Source organism: Eutrigla gurnardus, assembly GCF_963514095.1.
Source record: "Eutrigla gurnardus genome assembly, chromosome: 4".
Lineage (NCBI taxonomy): Eukaryota > Metazoa > Chordata > Actinopteri > Perciformes > Triglidae > Eutrigla > Eutrigla gurnardus.
Genome location: NC_139918.1, coordinates 20,213,002 through 20,231,254, shown reverse-complemented (window position 1 = coordinate 20,231,254; position 18,253 = coordinate 20,213,002). Strand labels below are relative to the sequence as shown.

The 18,253-nt window shown below is 43.4% G+C and overlaps 1 protein-coding gene across 1 annotated transcript; it reads right to left on the bottom strand.

Moving 5' to 3' along the window:
• Positions 1 to 748: 748 nt before the first annotated feature.
• Positions 749 to 17,602, bottom strand: LOC311012249 (MAGUK p55 subfamily member 7-like; the record flags this gene model as incomplete). The annotated part of the gene is made up of 19 exons (XM_084007630.1): positions 17,486 to 17,602; positions 16,666 to 16,700; positions 16,380 to 16,498; positions 16,199 to 16,276; positions 14,429 to 14,509; positions 11,827 to 11,961; positions 9,785 to 9,866; positions 9,527 to 9,612; positions 8,879 to 8,953; positions 8,016 to 8,212; positions 7,714 to 7,772; positions 7,491 to 7,502; positions 6,994 to 7,038; positions 4,874 to 5,047; positions 2,902 to 2,982; positions 2,724 to 2,817; positions 2,507 to 2,615; positions 1,860 to 2,003; positions 749 to 979 (listed from the first exon to the last, which is right to left on the bottom strand). The coding sequence occupies exons 2-19, from the start codon at positions 16,688 to 16,690 to the stop codon at positions 749 to 751; spliced, it is 1,827 nt and encodes a 608-aa protein (XP_083863756.1). The 5' UTR covers positions 16,691 to 16,700; positions 17,486 to 17,602.
• Between the last annotated feature and the right edge of the window lie 651 nt (positions 17,603 to 18,253).

Sequence of the window (18,253 nt, the reverse complement as noted above, 5' to 3'; positions counted from 1 at the left end):
GCGGATGTGAGGAGGAATGAGGCCATTAAATAGAATTGGATTAAGCAGCTTGTGTGTGAGGGAGAATCTGCACCCGACAGGCAGCTGTGATGCTCAAATATGAGTGTTTGTTAATGGAGCGTAACTAACGGTGACTGTTTTAACAAAAAGGCTTCTTTTTAACTAGTGGTCCATAATAGCATCGATTTTCAGTGCACTTAAAAAATGCACAAATACAACTCTTCAATAAAAGTGCCAATAGCTAGAGTACAATAACTGTCAAACATACACACTGGTTATAGAATTTATAGAGCCCATCTACAATATTTATACAGTTCGGAAACGTCATCTACAGTCTTTAATGGACTGTTTGTGTCCCTATTTTGTCCAGCATGTTGGCAGAATGCCTCCCTGACTGCTATAATATTTCTCTGGTGTACATTACGGTTAATTGAAGTGCAGCAGCTGTCGGAATAATTACATGCTGATGTTTGGCAGGGAAGGATTACACTCAGCCACAAGGAGAGTTTCTCTGGAGGTTTTTTTTACTTCTTCTTCTTCTTCTTCTTCTTCTTCTTCTTGCCAACAGAAAAAACTGGCTCTTGGTCAGACAGAGGGGGACAGAGAGGTGGATTCTGTTTGCTTAATTAGAGACACACTACAAATGGAAAACTGTGGTCACCACATGACTTGTTTACACCTGGGAAATATTTAAAACATGACAAAAATTCAATGATCAAGTTGTTGAATTCCAAGATAATCACATTTTTCAAATCCACCTATCCAAATGACCACAGCTTCTCCGCGCTTGTGTCGGTAAAGAGCAGATCCACTCCGCAGGAATCCACTGGACGCCTGCCTCCTCCACCTTCTTGAGGTCCGCCTTCAGTTCCCTGAACGCCACCGCGATGTCGCCGTTGACGACCACCTTGTCAAAGAAGTGACCGAACTGGCTCTCCATGGTTTCAGCCGAGTTAATCATGTCCTCAAAATCCTCCTCCTGTGACAAGAGAAGATGATTAATGACGACGTCAGTGTTAGTCTGCCAAATGCTTTGGATGGAAACAGAACCGCTAAAGCCTGACATGTGGTGACATTCTGCAAGACGTTGTTTTACAATCGTCTGCACGTACTGTAACGTTACAGGACATGGAACGCATCCCCGTGACCACTCAGCTACCAAGGCGTAACGCATCGTTACATGCTGAACGTCTCCACACCAGCTGCAGTACAAGTATAGCAGCACAGCCCTATAAGACATGCCTGAACCACAGAAACAGAATAGGAGTAGAATGGATAGTTTGGTCATTTGAATAGATTTTTTTTGGAATATACATATATCTATGTCCATTCTACTCTATTCTATTTCTATGGCCCTGAACCATGTGAAGGCTGTGGTGCTGGGCAGCCATGCTGCATCACAGGTGTGTGACCTCATGGGTTTAATAGAGAGCAACATGGGCAGCCAGGGTCAAACAGTGAAGGAGAAGCCAGATGAGGATTCCGGATGAGACCTCCTACCATCACATACATGCTCTTATTTTGGAGATTTGTTGTCAACACCTCATCGAGTCATTATGTCGATCCGTCACATAAACACACAACATGTAACCCATCATCTCCTGGAGGGATTTTGAATCAGTTATGGAACAAGAAGCCACCCACCAAGCAGCCTTAACTCCCCCCCGTCTCTTAAACAACTCTCAAATGCAAACCCCAGGGTCAACCACGTGTAGGGGGGCAAGGTGTGTGCATGTCTGCGGTCTTGGGTGGGTGCATTAAGGCCAGCGTGTTTGACCTCCATGTTACAAGACATGGAACAAGCACCTGACTTCACACATGAACCTGGTGGCATGTGATTGGTGTGTTTTTTCTCTTACTGAGAAGATCCTGACTGAGTTCTTGTCCTCTTCATCGCAGATGAATTTAGCCCTCCGTCTGGTGAGGCGTAGCTCCTCGATACGTGGGGGCTTCACGAACACCACGTAGGGTTTGAATTCAGATGTGTACACATGCTTTATTTTCTGTGATGGCGAAGACACAAAAAAGAAAGAGATCAGTATCAGTAATATATATCATGTTCATAGGATTTTGCTTCAGGGACGTCCAGCGAAAAAGATTTTGGTTGTTAGATATGATTAAGACCAGAATGGAGTCCGTGGAGGAAATGAAAACGATGATCTGATGATTATTCAGAAGATCTCTTCCCGACTCTTAAAGTGAATGTTCCCGAACCGAACACGGCAGAGCCTTAAGCTGCACCTAATATGAGGAATTCTAGGTATTTCATTTCTATGCTCTTCACAGCAGTGGCTGATTACAGGATCCCTCACACCTGTGAGGAGGCCTAGAAGTATGTGGGGAGGCATTTGGCCTCACTCCCTCTCTTTCTCAACTGTGTTTGATGGCTGAGCCCGGCCAAGAGGGAACTAAACCCTGTAGTGGTGACACAGACAAAAACAAAGGGACACGTGAATTATTTGGCAGATAAACAACCTTCTCATCTGACTAATGGCATAATACTCACATTAGGGTGCACATCCAGGAGGCACACCTTGCCCTCGGCCGTCACTCTGTGCACAGAGTCTAGACTTGTTCCATAGTAGTGTCCTCTGTATCGTCCGTATTCAACAAACCTAGAGGCCGGGACAAGGATAGACAGGAAGAGCATAAAAATGGTCATCAGACAGCAGAAGAAATGCAAAAGTGAGAGTGAGTGTTTTTAAGACCATGGAGAAGGAAACCTGTGATTGAGAATATCCTCTTCAAACACGGGAATGGACACAAAATGATAATCCACCCCTTCATTCTCCTTCCTTCTCTTCTCACGTGTTGTGTCTGAAAGAGAACAGGACAGAAGCTGTAAAAAAAAAAAAAAAAGATGAGGGATTCCTAAAGGCGATTTCTGGATATCTGTCTTACGCGGCACAGTGACACCATAGCGGTCAGGGTCGGAGATCAGGAGCCTCCTCTTCAGTTCGTGAACGCCGACGCCGCTGGGCCCTTGGGACACAGATGAAAACACTGCGTTCTGTATGTGGGGATTCATTGCCAATCTCACTGCGTACTAATGTATCCTCACGACAGGTCCAACATCAAATGGGCTTAGTGATCTGGTGACACATCTGTCTTTATAATCAGTGAGACAGAGAGAGTCAGACAGGCAGACAGAGCTCTGATTACATACTGATTTCAGTCTGAAAATAATTCTCCAACCAGCCTCTTTTTTTCCCCTCCGCTCCTGTGTCTCTATATTGAACGTTAAATGGAAAATCCATAACATCGCATATAAACGTGACATCTGCAAAGACGCACAGTATCAGTGTCATTATAGTGTAGGATGTAGAGGATGAAGCACACACACACTCTCACACACACACACACACACACACACACACACACACACACACACACACACTGAAGCATCTGGGATTTTCTTCTAAAAGCAGGTTCCTGCAGCCCCCAGATTGCATCAGACTCTAATGGAGCGCTGTCTGAAAGTAGGATTCCTGACATACCTGCCTTTTCCATCACACCGTCGCATGAGCTTGATACATTACAAAATATCAAGTTTATAGTCTCTTCACTCTTACACTGCTGATGTCTTCCACAGCTGCTGCACAGAGCTGGAAAGGAGCATCATCAGGCTCTACGGATACTTTCTCCGAACCTTTTTTTTTCTTCCCTTTTTTTTTTTTGAAGAGTTACATGATCTGTCTGACTTAACGTGGCTGGCAGTCCCTTTTCACCGACTTTCCTGGGGCATAACGCTCTATTGTTTCGTTCAAAGTGCGTATGCAATGCAAACAAAAGCAGAAATGTTTCCAACCTGGTCAAATTATCATTATTATCCAGCTGGTCCTGTTTTGGCAATGTAGGATTTGTTTTTTCCCCCCCTCCGTCTATAACTCTCATTGCCAATAAGCTATATATCCTTAATGATGACCTCTGGTCAATGAAGAGCCTTCACAGCAGACAGTAAAACATAATCCAGAGTCAGGGTAAGCTCCAACTCAATTAAAGAGGTCTAAATCTAAATCCAAGCTGTCTTAACTGTTCCATTTTGATGATGGAGCACTTGGCTGACATTATGAAGGATCTTATTCACAATCCACTCATCCCCTTCTCTCCATTTGCCCATCATTTATCTCCTCTCTATCTGGTTCTACTTTTCCTCTTCCTCATTGTGTTGCTCTTCCTCTCTGCCTTCCACTTTCAATCTTCTCTCCCTTCTTCTACCGTCGCTCCCCCTCCTCTGCTTTCTTTGATTACCCCCGGTCGCAGATGACCTACAGTCGTATCGTAATATGACATTAAAAAGACCTTCAGCGGGGCTCAATGGAGAATTCCCCACAGAGCGATAAAGCTCCAAAATACATAGAGCAGGCCTGCAAAGATTGGCAGGGAGGGGAATCTGGGGTGGGCCACACGGTAACTTAAGAGAACACAATATATTCTGACTTGGAGTTCTCTGACAGTGTTTACATGGTTCTGATGGGAAAGGATTGTTCTTGCACTCAATGGGGACATAAATCTTCATCAAGGCATTATATTTTCTTTTGATCAACAACAGCTTCAATAATACTGTCCTTTTAGTGATCATGTTGTTTTTCTTCTTTTATTTTTGTTTGGACCAAAAGAAACGTCAGTGGGAAGATATAAAACAGAACACAACCGATCACAATATTCTACATTATTCTACATTATTCTACATTGTATTGTAACCATGGTAACTACCTTGTTATAGGCTTTGCATATAAAGCAGTTAAATGTCTGCTCATAAAATAATCTACAACACAGGGCCCTATTTTACAAGCGTTTGGCGTTGTGCTTTCAAAATAAACTTTTAAAGCGAGATGGGAACTCGCCGGCTGCTCTTTTAGTTCATACGTACCAACCAGGATGACAAGACGGTGCCTGTCCTTGGCGCCTCTGCAGTAGGGGATCACCTCTATGTAGGTAGGGGGTCGGATGGAGCTGCGGACCCCTGTGCTCCACCTCCTGGACCGAGCCGCTTCCCTGGCCGAACTGCTTTTTCTCCCGAGGCGGAAACTCCTTCTTAAACCAGCTGGAAGAGAGAGAGGGAGCCTTTAGACCTGCTAGGTGTACTACTGAAAACCAAGCAGGAGGGTAGCCTCATTGTGAAAGACTGAAAACCTGCATTCATTGCAATGTTTTGGCCACTTGAAAGCAGCACAACAATGTCGTGATAGTGGCTTATGAAGTTAATGTGGTGACCGAGTTAGGAAACATGTTACACATCCAGCAGGTTCAGAGCTATATTTGCATTCGTTTAGAGTCACCTGGTGAATGCAAGTCTATTATTCCCTCTCCTTTTATATTGTTTTTGGTCTCCACCGATTCCGGAGGGAAATACACAAACTTTTAGCTAACTTTGTCTGCCTTTTGGTGTGTGTCAGGTAGCATAAAGTCACAAGATTGCTAAATCCAGACCATATAAACATCATGATGTATGGTTATTCACCTTCATTGTGACCAAACAAAGACCTAACTTGCACGGATCACCATCATTGCTTCCCCTTGTGCACCACCCTTTTATTAAAAAGATGCTCAGACGACAGCGACGACCACGACAGAAGGGAGAGCTACATCAGCAAACCAAACTCTGGTGTCACCACCATCCCGAAGAGCAACACTCAGTCAACAGACGACCACTCAGACCGTCACGTGTCGCTTGTAGGCCGTCTGACAGCCAGTGCCTGCCATGCGACTGTGGTCTGGCCCGGCTTGGCAGGCTCGCTCCCTTTCATGATGTTAACTGCTGCTAAGTGATCCTGCCAGCCTTTCTTTGACGTCACGTCAGCTGCAGTTTCACTGTGAGCGTATTTGTCCGTTTCCTCTCCTGGGTTTCATTCTCAGAAACATGGCACTCTGAGCAGGGATTTCAAACTTTTGTTTACATATTTAAACCGATGATTTCACCGGAGGATAATACATCCTGCATAAAACCTACGTTGTACAGCAAAGGAGAAATCTTATTTCCGAGAAGGAAATAAGGTCTGGAGGAAAACATTGTTTTTCGTATCGTGTTTGTCGATCTTCAGTCATTCTGGCAGTGAAATTCATCATGTGTTACTGAAAAATGTAAAATGATTTCCTAAAAATCAATGTATAGACTGATACAAACAAATTTCCTGGTGCTTCCAATTCTTATGCAAAGCTAAGACGGCTAAGCTGTTGGCTTTAAACTCAAGATTCAACGAACAGCCGTGAGAGGAGTATCAATCTTCTCGTCTCCTCCCCAACAAAAACAAATAAGTGTATTCCCCCCAAGCTGATCTTTTAAAGGACAGACAGAGAGAACCACAGGCAAGTACAAACTCCAAGCCTGTTTCCCCTTCTTCAACATGCCTTTACTATAGCACACTATCCCCCTTCCCTTTCAGCCACTCTCTGCTCTGATTACTCTGCACGCAGTAATTTGGTCGCGCGGCATCGATAAAGGTTTACATGCCAGACAAAGAGGAAACACAGAGTCTAAACCACGTCATCAGGTGGAAGCTGGCCTGAGATAAGATGAAATGCACCTTATTAAATACACATGACTTTTAGGAGCTGATATAATGCAACATCTGTAATTACCTTGCCTTCTACAAATGTAAAGAGCTCTTTTATAATCAGCCATAAGTGCACGCCCCCCACATGGACATCCTGCAGTGCTCGTATGCACACACGCAAACGCACGCTCGCACATCACATCCAATCCACGAGATCAAGACAAATGGGATAAATGGCAAGGATAAAACCACATTTGCTGCTCTAGTCGTCTCCCTCAAATCTCCCAAACCACAAAACGACATCATCGTATGAACCGGTTTGTACTGTGAATACAACCAGGGTCTCCTTTTGTTGCAGTTTTTTCCCCCAAAGTCTATTTTTATTGCTAAGTTCAATATACATTCAATATACGTGTGGTGTTTTGACAATGTGTTGACATATGTCATGTCCACTGGTATCGGGGGGGATTTCAGTGGAAAAAGTCAAACATCTCACCAATGTGGATCCCTGTTATGGCTCCATAGTCAATATCCTCCACGACTGGAAGAAAAACAGGAAGAAAGAAGAGGAAAGAGTGAGGAAATTGTGGACGACACGTTTGCAATGCTCTGATATTTCATGCTCAAAGTATTAGCATATGTTCTGATCCAAATGTCCTAATATTTTGCTTTGGAAAATCTAATAATAGTTTTATATAGAAACGAAATTCGCAATTTAGAAATATTAATAACTACCTCACTCTTACAAATTGACTGTTAGCAACAAAGAAGAGGGCCAGATCCTATAAACCTGCTTGGAGGAACATTTAACAGAATCGTTTCCATTTTGGAAAGATGGTGCAGGCAGCATTGTATGATTATTATTTTTGGATCGTACATGTCTTTAAATCTTTAAAAACACCAAACCAAAACCTAGAAATAATACATGGGTATTATATCATGTAAATTATGCTCAAGGTACGTTTGCAAAAAGCTAATAAAAACTGACCGTACCTTCTCGCTCATCTGCGGAGCATGTGGAAAAACAAAAGCTGTGAGTACAACAGGAGGGCAGCAGAGCTCGGCCGTGACCTTGACCTTGACGGTGATCTTTAGTCACGACCTGTCACCTCTCAGCTCAGCACCAAAGGAGCTTGAATATATTTATTGGAAGGTGTTAAAATGTTTTATTCTTTTCAGGTGGGGTTAGTTTTACAGACAAATGTTGGCTCATCACCTGGCGGTTTGACTTGTCGAGGCTTGAACAGGGCTCTAGGTCGCTGTAGTGCAACTCTCCTGTAGAACAAACACGGCTGCATTCAAACAAGATTTTATCAAAACGTCCTAATTAATTAAATGTCAACTAAAAAGCATGAAATAGAGTGATGAGTCCTTAAACCCCAAAATGAGTGACTTCCTCATGACATGTAATATTCATGTAAGAGAGCTTATTTTCTTCAATATTCAAAAATCCAATGGGAAATTTGCATCGGCTCCGGCCTACAGAAGTACGTCATCCCTCTGGGACTGGATAACAACCTCTCATGGAGCTGCTGCGATGGGATGAGCCCTGCCCGAGCATCACGTTCCCCGAGGTGACACGCCTGCCACCAGGTGTCGTCCTCCATGCTGACGATCTGGAGGACGTCGCCCCTGCTAAAGCCGACTGCTGCATCCTTGCACGGAGCGGCGGGATCCTCGTCAGGATCGTAGTCAAAAAGAGCCCGCAGGAACAGCTGTGGAGAGGAAATTAATTGCACGTGACAACAGGTGACAAAAGGAAATTGCACGTCCTATGTAATCCATTCTTCCCTTTCCTCATGCAACTTTGTGAACTTCTCCTGTATCCTAGCAATGGACACAACATCATTGTCCGATGCTTTTTTTTTTCACATATGTTGGTGTCATTTTTGAGAAATGACCATGATCATAGAAAATAATTTGTCTTAATCCATTGCAAATGCTCCCTGATGTAACACTTTCCAGCTTGGACGTCGACTCCATGTATGTGGTTGTCGTGGCCTAGAATTCGGCCTAAAAAAAACAAAAAAGAATTGTGGAAATGTTCCACATGAGGCGCGCTAGATTCATTGTTAACGTTAAGTTAAGTTGATGTGGCTCGATGCTTGCGATGTGTGCAAATCAAGTGTTTAAACGGTGAAAAGCTGTAAATTGTGATGCAGTAAGTGAGTGTCTTTTCTCTGACGGTAGATTTACTTCCTGACAATGCGCTGCTGTAGCGACAGCACCGTGGCAAAGACACAAAATATAACCAAACACACAAGACACCACTGATTTCATCGCTTCTTACTGAAACCAGCTGGGCAGCTTTCCCCTGTGCAGCCGGATCGCATGAAAAAAACACACTGTAAGGGAATATGTGTAGTAAATACTGACTGTACCTTCTTATTTGATGACATTTCTTCCTTGGAGGAGGCAGGGATGATTTTGAATGTCACTTCACCCTGAGAACGAGCCTGTGCAAGAGAAGTTACAGGAAGTAGTTAGAAAATTCTGATTCACTGTCTTGACGAGAGTTAGATGAGATGATTTAATACACCCTCATAAATGTTTGTAAGGTATCATTATACTATATTTTAAGAGTAAAGTACTATGAAAAGTGCTCTATAAATAAATATATTATTATAATCATTATTATATACATACAGGTGCATCAAATGTGGATATAGTCACAAACAAACACACTATTTGCTCACCGTTTGTAACGTCTCTCAGCTGCTCCCAGCTGGTTTAGAAACAATGTTTTTGTGACTCGTTTTTTCAGGTTGTGTGTCTTTAATAGGAACAATAACAATGAGTCGGGGCTGTGACGTGGTAGAGAAATTGAAAAGTATCGATAGACAGACACTTTTATTGGTTTTTGTTCTTTTCATGAGATTTCTAATGAGAGAAATCAAACGGCGTCAGCCGTATAACCTTTAAGTTACACTGAAGAGGAAAAGAAGACGTTGAGAGCGAGAGGAGAGAAGGAAACAAATCCAACGAGGAGGCACGATCCAACGTGACCAAACAGCGGCGGTAAGACTAACCAGAAGAGTAAGGATTTCCTTTGGCTTCCTGTGCTCCAGCGAGACTCCATTCACCTCCTTCAGCTCATCTCCTTCATGGATCAGGCCTTCAAAGTGTTGGAAACACACAAGGAAATTTGTACCACATGCTCTTCTCTCGTACGTGTATATTTAATATGCGCCATCAGAACGATACTCGATACTAACCCTAACCCTAACCCAATACAGTATAAAGATAGTGTGAGAGAACAGAGATAGACACTGCCATGAATCTCTTACCACTTTTATCAGCTGCACCCCCCCTCATGATCCTCGCCACAACAATAGCCCCGGTGGATTTATCCCGCTTTATTGTTGCCCCCTTTAGGGCGGCGATCAGCGAATGAAAGGATGATGAACAAAGGATGAGAAGAGGCAAAGAGGTCAATCGATGGATGGAGAAAATAACACGCTGGTTCTATTACAGTCCAGACAAGACTTCTTATTTAGAGTCTCTCCATTCCAGCGAAGGGTATTTGCATGAAGATGGGACCATTTAGCCGGGGCTGCCTTCATGTAACACACAAAGCGCTGGAAAAGGTTATCCAAATCAGCATTAGTTTCAACAGATGTTATTGATATGGAGCAAATCGCAATGGAAAGAGCATCTTATGGAGCTGACTACAATCAGCTAACGCTCGGGTGTAACCCCGATGTCTGGAAAACGGGAACATGCGGGATCGATCAAAGAGACCATGTCAGGAGAAGGTCAGTCCCCTTCCAATCTAGTTTTGGGATCAATACAAACGTATGTTCTCTATTATTGGTCCTAAGCACGTTCCACTCTCAAAGCTCAAACAATAACACACGAGCATAAACACACTGCAAAAAGAAAAGGGCATCATTAACTGAATCATGCACATTTATCTTCCTTTTAAAGATCAAACTCATGTGTGCCACATGACGCTGTTTGTTTGTCTTTTATTTAGCAGCATACCTCCAAAACTTGACAAAGGCTGAATGCCGAGAAACAAATTTTGATGTGGATTCAGCTTTTTTTTTTATTTTTCATTTCTGCTATTTTCTAATGAGCTACTGATTCTACTTAAAAAGAACTGCACATGAACCCCACAGCTGTCCGTCACATCCATCATGTTTTATGGAGATCCTGATGCAGATCCCAAAAAAGAAAATCTGAACCTTGTTTTATTATTAAAATAACACATTTTAGATTTTGCAGCCTTGGCGGAGGGAAGCACTCTTTTTTTTTTTTTTAGTTTGGTCTCTTTTCAGTCCAGATTCACTGGATCCAAGAACTTTCCAGAAATAAGGGACGATTGGAACAAGGTGGAATAAAGCAGATCATTCTGGTAGTTTCAAGAAAAGGAGCTATGAGTAAAGACTGAAACATGTTGATTTACAACAGAAATACAACCACGTATTTTAATGCTCAATCCGGCTTTAAAGGACTCATTTATAGTTTTGCAGTGGGGTTACAAACACACAAGCATAAACATGCACACACACAACAATGTGCAGATGTATGGCCACAAAGATGGGAAGGAATTGACTGTAAATTCCTGCCTGCTGCAGGAACCTTTTCTTAGGTTTCCTGTCATTCCTGGCTGTCGTCCTGCTGCACCTTGGCATGCGCCGCTTTAGCAGTCACGCAGTTTGACAACATGACATAAATTCAGTCACCAGAGAATAGATCAGCTGTCTCTCGGATATTTGTGTTGCTTTGAACTGCCTGTGTGTCAGATATTGTGGCTGGACAAATGTCAGATTCTGTAAGAGCAGTTGCCCCGTTACATGGTTGTCTTAGATTTAAATACTTACATTTGTGTTTATTTTGTGTGTATTACAGGGCCAGGTAGACCAAATTAGAAACACTCTTGACAGGCAGTAAAGCACAGTTGTTCTTGTTTTTAGAGCCACGTAGAAATATTTGACTTGCTTTCGTGCCCAGAGTTAGATGAGAAGAATGATACCACTCTTGTTTCTGTATTTATATGCAGCCAGAGCCAGCAGGAGGTTATCTTAGCTTAACGTAAAGGTTGGAAACAGAGTGGGGAAACTGTCTTGGCCTTCCGACAGCTCCAAAGCGCTAATTACGGCATCAAATCTCATACAAACATCTCAGCAGAGCCGGTCTACTTTCCCCCGTTACGACAAAGCTGAGCCGACTTTTGCTGTAAATTTAGAATAAAGGCATGAGTGTGGTACTGTAGCAACCTTCTCATGAACTCTCAGCAAGAAAGCATATAAGTGTATTTCACCAAAACTATCCATTTAAACATACGGATGAATAATTCCTGAAACATGAAGACATGTTTTCTTACCAGAGGGTCTTTGGTTTTGACCAGACTGACAATTTTGACCGAATCCTCGTCCTCCTCCAGTGCGTCGTCGGGGATGGGTGGCAAAGTTGGCTCAAAGTCTCTCTGGGCTACAGCATCGTGGACAGACAGGAGACTCTGCAAAGGAAACATATAAAGTGAAGCCGGTGATCCGCATTTAGGTATGTCACTTTGAATTCTGGGTGTTGTGAATCGATGCGGTGCCGGGGAGAGTATCCTCTAATGTATGCCTCACTTTGTGTGGAAAAGTGGCACCGGCTGAGGCCAGCACTGTTCTTCAAACGAAATGGAAACTGACACGTTGGCTGTCTAACTCTAGCATTGTGAAGAAATGCCAGCGTAATCACGACAAATTAGTTTAATGGTGTCCATTCTAAATAGAAGAGCACTGCGGAACCACTGTCACCCCTTTTGGCGGTAGGTCTAAACACAGTAAGGCCTACTGGTTAGGTTAGAGAGGGTTAAATGTAATTGTAAGGTTTTTAAAAAAAAAATAGTAAGCACTAAAAACTGCCACCGATCCCTGTTGACTAATTAAAGGTGACTTTGAGCAAAAATTCCAATAAGTTTGGCTGGTCGGCCCCCACTCGCTACAGCGATCGAATCCAAACACAACACTTTCCTCTCGGTCGCAAACCTTCTGTTTTGCCGGTGCCAACATGCCAAATTTGATTTAGTCTGGAATGTACTGCCAGCCTGCGGGCCACCTGAAATGCTGGCTCACCTCAAGCATCACATACGTTCCAGCAAAGGGCCTGGGCATCGATACGTGACTCACTATCGATGTCGAGACAGTTAATTTAAGTCCAATCCTTGTTAACTTTGGCCTTTGTTTGCAGATGTTAATCTCTCACTGTGAGCCTAGGCACAGTGTGTGTGTGTGTGTGTGTGTGTGTGTGTGTGTGTGTGTGTGTGTGTGTGTGTGTGTGTGTGTGTGTGTGTGTGTGTGTGTGTGTGTGTGTGTGTGTGTGTGTGTGATCTGCTCATCAACTTGATTTTCACAATCAGCCAATCCTTCTGTCAGTTAGTCTACTTATCCATGTTGTCCATCAACAGTTGCTCTGCTCAGAAGCTGCCAGCGTGTGAGCAACGTGTCTCTGGCCACTTTCAGAGACAGGTTTTCAAAAAACAAACATTCATTCACAGAATATTATACCCCGAGTCTCTCATAAGTATGTGTGAGCTCCTGCGTTGTGGCCAAGAACAAACAGGTCATTAAGACTGTTTAAACAAACCCGTTAGTTCTCGGCTGGCTTCGGGCTCCTCATTAAGACGAGCCGCTGCTTCTGCGGCTCGCTGGAAAACCATACGCCGTGTGTGTGTGTGTGTGTGTGTGTGTGTGTGTGTGTGTGTGTGTGTGTGTGTGTGTGTGTGTGTGTGTGTGTGTGTGTGTGTGTGTGAGTGTGTGTGAGTGTGTGTCTGAAACAAGGCTGTCAGCAGAACCCGAAATAAGGAAACATGCATTTGAGTAGTCTGGGCCTCCACATGAACGAACACTAATAAACAGAACCAGGGAGTAGATTAGCTTCAATTCCAGCGTGGTTAATAGATGTCAGCACCTCTCGCTGAGCAAAAATGATTAGGTGAAAGAAATGTGAACAGAATTACAGTTGGATGAATTTGTCACTTGCTGTGACCCATGTAAGCCTCTTGACGTGATGCGCAACGGCATCAGAACGGCTCGGATGAAGCAATCCCGCCTGGAATTTGAGTTCCTCAGCTGACGGTTCGAGCGTTAGCTGGGTCAAGAAAAAACGTGTAACCGCACCGTTCATGGGAGGGTTTCTCTTGTTTTTAATGATCCGTTGGGGCGCTAAAGCAGAAGGGAAGCAAAACAACATCTTCCGAGTGGATGCGTTTTGGCTTAATAAATGGTCCGTGTGACTGGCAATTATGGGATATGCTTCAGTGATAGAAGCTGCACATGTGCACGGTTTGGGGGCATGTTTATGTGCAGGTATTGCAGAGACTAAGAAGTCACTTAAGGGAACATGGGAGATGAGATGAGAAGAGCGATACCACTCTGTTAACGACGATCATTCATTGATCACTGAATAAATCCAGAGGGAGAGAGAGAGTGAATGAAAAGCGTCATTGGTGAGAACAAAGTCGTCAAATTGTAAGAATGAATTGATTGTTTCACAGCGATTACGTCTGAAAGCAAATAAAAGAAAGCCCACGTCTACACCTCCTTACAGATCTGCAGGAAGGTGGGATTTTAGAATGAAAGCAGCTCAAGGCACGCTTCATCCTTTCTGCTCGCTGTGAGGTCTGTCAGCCTCCGAGGGCTATGACAAAGAAGTGATGCTGCACTCCATGCTTATTGGCCTGGAGATCACACCCCCAACATGCTTTTTGCTGAACACAGAAGAGTCCCAAATACAGCAAAGAAGGAACGAGATGCTAGTGGCTGTTCCTCACACACAAAACCGTGGTATTAATCTTCTCTCGCAGTATTTCCCAAAATGTTTATGCATGTATTTCATTGGTTGAAATAATGTGATTTTGTTGGACAAAGGTCTTTGCTGGGGGAGTTTGACATTGACATATATGTAAAGCTTCAGTGAACAACAAAACTCTTCACCTTAAAGTCGGGTTTGGAAAAGAGGGCAATCAGTTCTTTGACTTCATCTCTCCGGGCTTGGTACATCAGCTCTGCTGCCAACTGGAAGCATTGGAAAAGAGAAGAAGGATATATATATATATAACTAGAGGTATACATTTATATCATGGCCTGAGAGCTTTGCTCTAGTCTACACGGACAAGCCAAGAGAGACAAAGAAAGGGTCGGCGAAATTCAACTTGTATCTGATTCTACAGTGACACATCACCAATACTGTCCTCATGTCTACACTTCCATATGGTCCCATTCACCTCACTAGGGCTTTGCTTCTTTCTTATTAGTATCTAGTCCGTTCTTATTGATATTAATAGTTAGTGCGAGTTGTCCTCTAATCGGTAGACCAGCAGTTCCATCCTAGGCTCTTCCATTCGGCATGTTGAGGCGATCTTGGGCCAGACACTGAACCCCAGATTGCTGCTGAAGGCTGTGCCATCTGTGAGTAAATGTGCATGAATGTGTTAGTTAGATGTGAATGTCCACCCATGTGAATGGGTGGATGTTGATACGTAGTGTATAGATATAAAAATGGAGCTCCATTCCTGTGTTCCTGTTTTGGTTTTGTGCCTTTTAGCCACCATCGGGGGTGGAAAACAAAAAGCTCCCCAATGTTCAAGGCTACACGACAGCTGTGGCGACAGCTACAACAAAGCAGCCTTGACCATCAGCGGCAAGTGGAGAGGCGGCGAGTGACCGTGTGCAGTCGCCCGTCTTGTCAAGAATATTACAGTAATGACTTCTACTGCTTCAAGATGTCGAGGAACACTCCAGAGACACAATGCATGAAGGTCATTAGTTTCCACTGTGAGCAAACAGAAGCCTCTCTGAGGGGAAACAGACCCAAGGTTTGGCCCTTCCAGTAGGTCCTGATGATTTAAGCCAGGCGGGGAGTGGCTGTCTAACAGAATCTGAGGCAAAGGGGAGTGAGGAGAAGGAGATGGAGAGGAGTTTTGGGGAGAGGACGGGGGAAGAGAAAGTATGGAAACATGGCAGGAATTAGAGTATGCAAGGGTAGAGGGAGAAGATAAAGGGGAGCAAATGAGAGAAAGGGGAAAGGAAGAATAGATAATAGAAGGGGAGTTAAGTTTGGGCACGGAGAGGCGAACAGATGGAAAGTGTCGTGTAAGGGAAAAGTGTAAAAAAGAACATCCTTGTTTGACACTTTGTCCAGGAACAAAAGGGGGGGGGGGGATCAGGAAATGAAAGTAGAACATGACCAAAACGGTTCAAGGAATCTCATGAGACGGAGGAGTGATTGGTTGGTAACAGGTCTGAGGACTTTGTGAAATACGGTGCACATCTGAAGGGAATAGGAACTGGTTGTGCCTTTTTGAGTCACAGACATAGTGAGAGCCCTCTCTGTCACTTCATCTTACGTCCAAAGTGAATTGTATTCCTCCAACCTGTAACGTTAGACTACACACACAATTATTTTAGCAGCCTTTTTTGCTCGGCACCGTCCCCGATGACCCAACTCCTGGCACGCAGATAACAAAACGATACCTGCTATAAAACAGCTTTTCCATCGATAATATCCGAGGTGACGGAGTTTTGAGATAACATTTCATAATTCACCGAGCATAAGTAGCACTGTGTGTTCCACTCGTGCTTCAGTGTGACGGGAAAGTCGACCGTATGTGGAGGAAACGATTCTCCCCGTTCCCTCTGCTGTCAAACTCTCGTCGCCCGGCAGGCGCATCTGTCTGCAAAAGATGTTTGGAAGGAGTGGCTTACATCCGAGGCGAGACTCGCTGCGTGCTCTTGGACTGGGATCGGGCTTCGCTTCTCAAAACGCTTCAGACGCTCATGGATCTGTCGAGTCGGGAAGGTATCACAATAGATGTTTTATGCATTTTGTTAGTTCGATGATATAGTTGAAACGAGGGGAAGCGAATCAGCACAAACCCGTCTTCACCTTAAAGAGCAGGTGAAGCTTCTTCTCCATCAACATGCTGTGGAGGAACCTGTAGTCCTCCTCCCTGTCTGTATGAGACTCTGTTCCAGACATCACTGATGATAGCAGTCTGCACACGCCTACAGGAGGAGGAGAACACACACACACACACAACACATCAATCTGCACTTGTTCATTTACCGAGTTTGTTTAAAAGGTAATGGGGTGAGGTCAAAAACCCCTAAAGAGAAGTCAAAGGTCAAATGGAGGGTGTGATAATAAAAAAAGTGCTACACTTTGCCTGTACCTCTGTGTTCTGTCCGGCTCAGCATCCTCCTCACTCTGAGAAGAGAAAAGGAAAAATTCAACAAATATTGAAACCTTTGATATATATATTAATACTTAGTTACTTGATCCAGAGCTCTGGTTTTTAGCAGTGTAGAGGGAGACGAGAGCGTTACACCAAGAAAGAGAAATTATGAGAGAAAGAAAGAAAAGAAATGCTTCTTCTGAGATATTACTGCCCTCTAATGCTGGTATGAGATATTTCAACCTTCGGGTAATACACTGTTCTACTGTCCACAGATCTATGTCAATATTATTCAATCAGTTAGTGCTTTCTCAATAATACTCAGAGGTTTTGTTTTCTTAATGACATTAAACTTTACATTTCTGTATTGATTTATCTTTATTACAAATCAAACAAAACATGAAAAGATAACTCTGATACTATATTATAAACATTGGATGTCCACTGCATAACATTAATACAAATGTTTTATTGACTTTGATCAATTTAAGAAAATGTATGCAAATATGCAGAATTTCATTGAAGGGCATGAGGATCGGTTCAACAGAAATGCACTTGTTAATACAATCTGTAAACAAATATAATCCAGAATCCCTCTTCTAACACAGCTCGAGAAAGAAAATACTATAGCCACAGTGATACTTGATTATTTGAATGGCTCAATAATAATTATTGTGAGAAAATAATGAATATGTTTGGACTTATACACCTAATCGAGGGCACAGATTAGGAATGTAACACACATGTTTATGTCCATTCCAACAAAATATAGAGGAACACAGCATGGCACAATTACACACAATTAAATAGCACTCACCACAGATGGTGCGTTCCATCAGGCTCAGTCCAGGTAGGTCATGTTGCTTTAATACGTAGTATGAGCTACGTTTGAGCATCCACTTGTGGGGAGAGGTTGTGTGGTGTTCGACTGGCCTGATCGTATGTGAAACTGTCCCTTTTCCCATTCAGTCAATATGCGTTAGCTGTGACCTAAATCAAGCCGGCGGGCAATCGATACAGCAATCAAAGAGTGATGTTAGCCTCACTTTCCACATATGACACACACGCACGCATACGTTTAATTGACCCTGAGGTCAGCAGTTGCATCATTTCGGTGCCATTATATCTGATTGTTTCTCTTTCATGTCACACTTTTCTTGTGTGATGATAAAACACAAATGCATCAACCTCAACACTATTTTTATGTCACAATATCAATCCAACCACCTCTAATCATTGGGTCTTTTTATTCATATCAGTATTAAACTTCACCAGTGAAGGGGGTGCTCAGTATCTCCCTGACCTCTGACCACTCCGTCCGGAAGCAACCGGGGATTTACATTTATGGACCAAAATACTGTATATGTGCTGTGGAATAAATGCACAATGTGTTGCTTGTCTATTTGCTGAGCAGACATTCTGTGTTTATTGTAGCCATCGATGTGTAAAGTGTCGTTATCAACACACCGTCCCAGGAGGACTGGACAGTGTTGAGTACACTGAACACGGAGAGCAAGAGTTCACGCCATTAATGAACCGAGACAGCGTCAGACCAGGCTAGCGGACAGGCCGTGGGTGTGTCCCA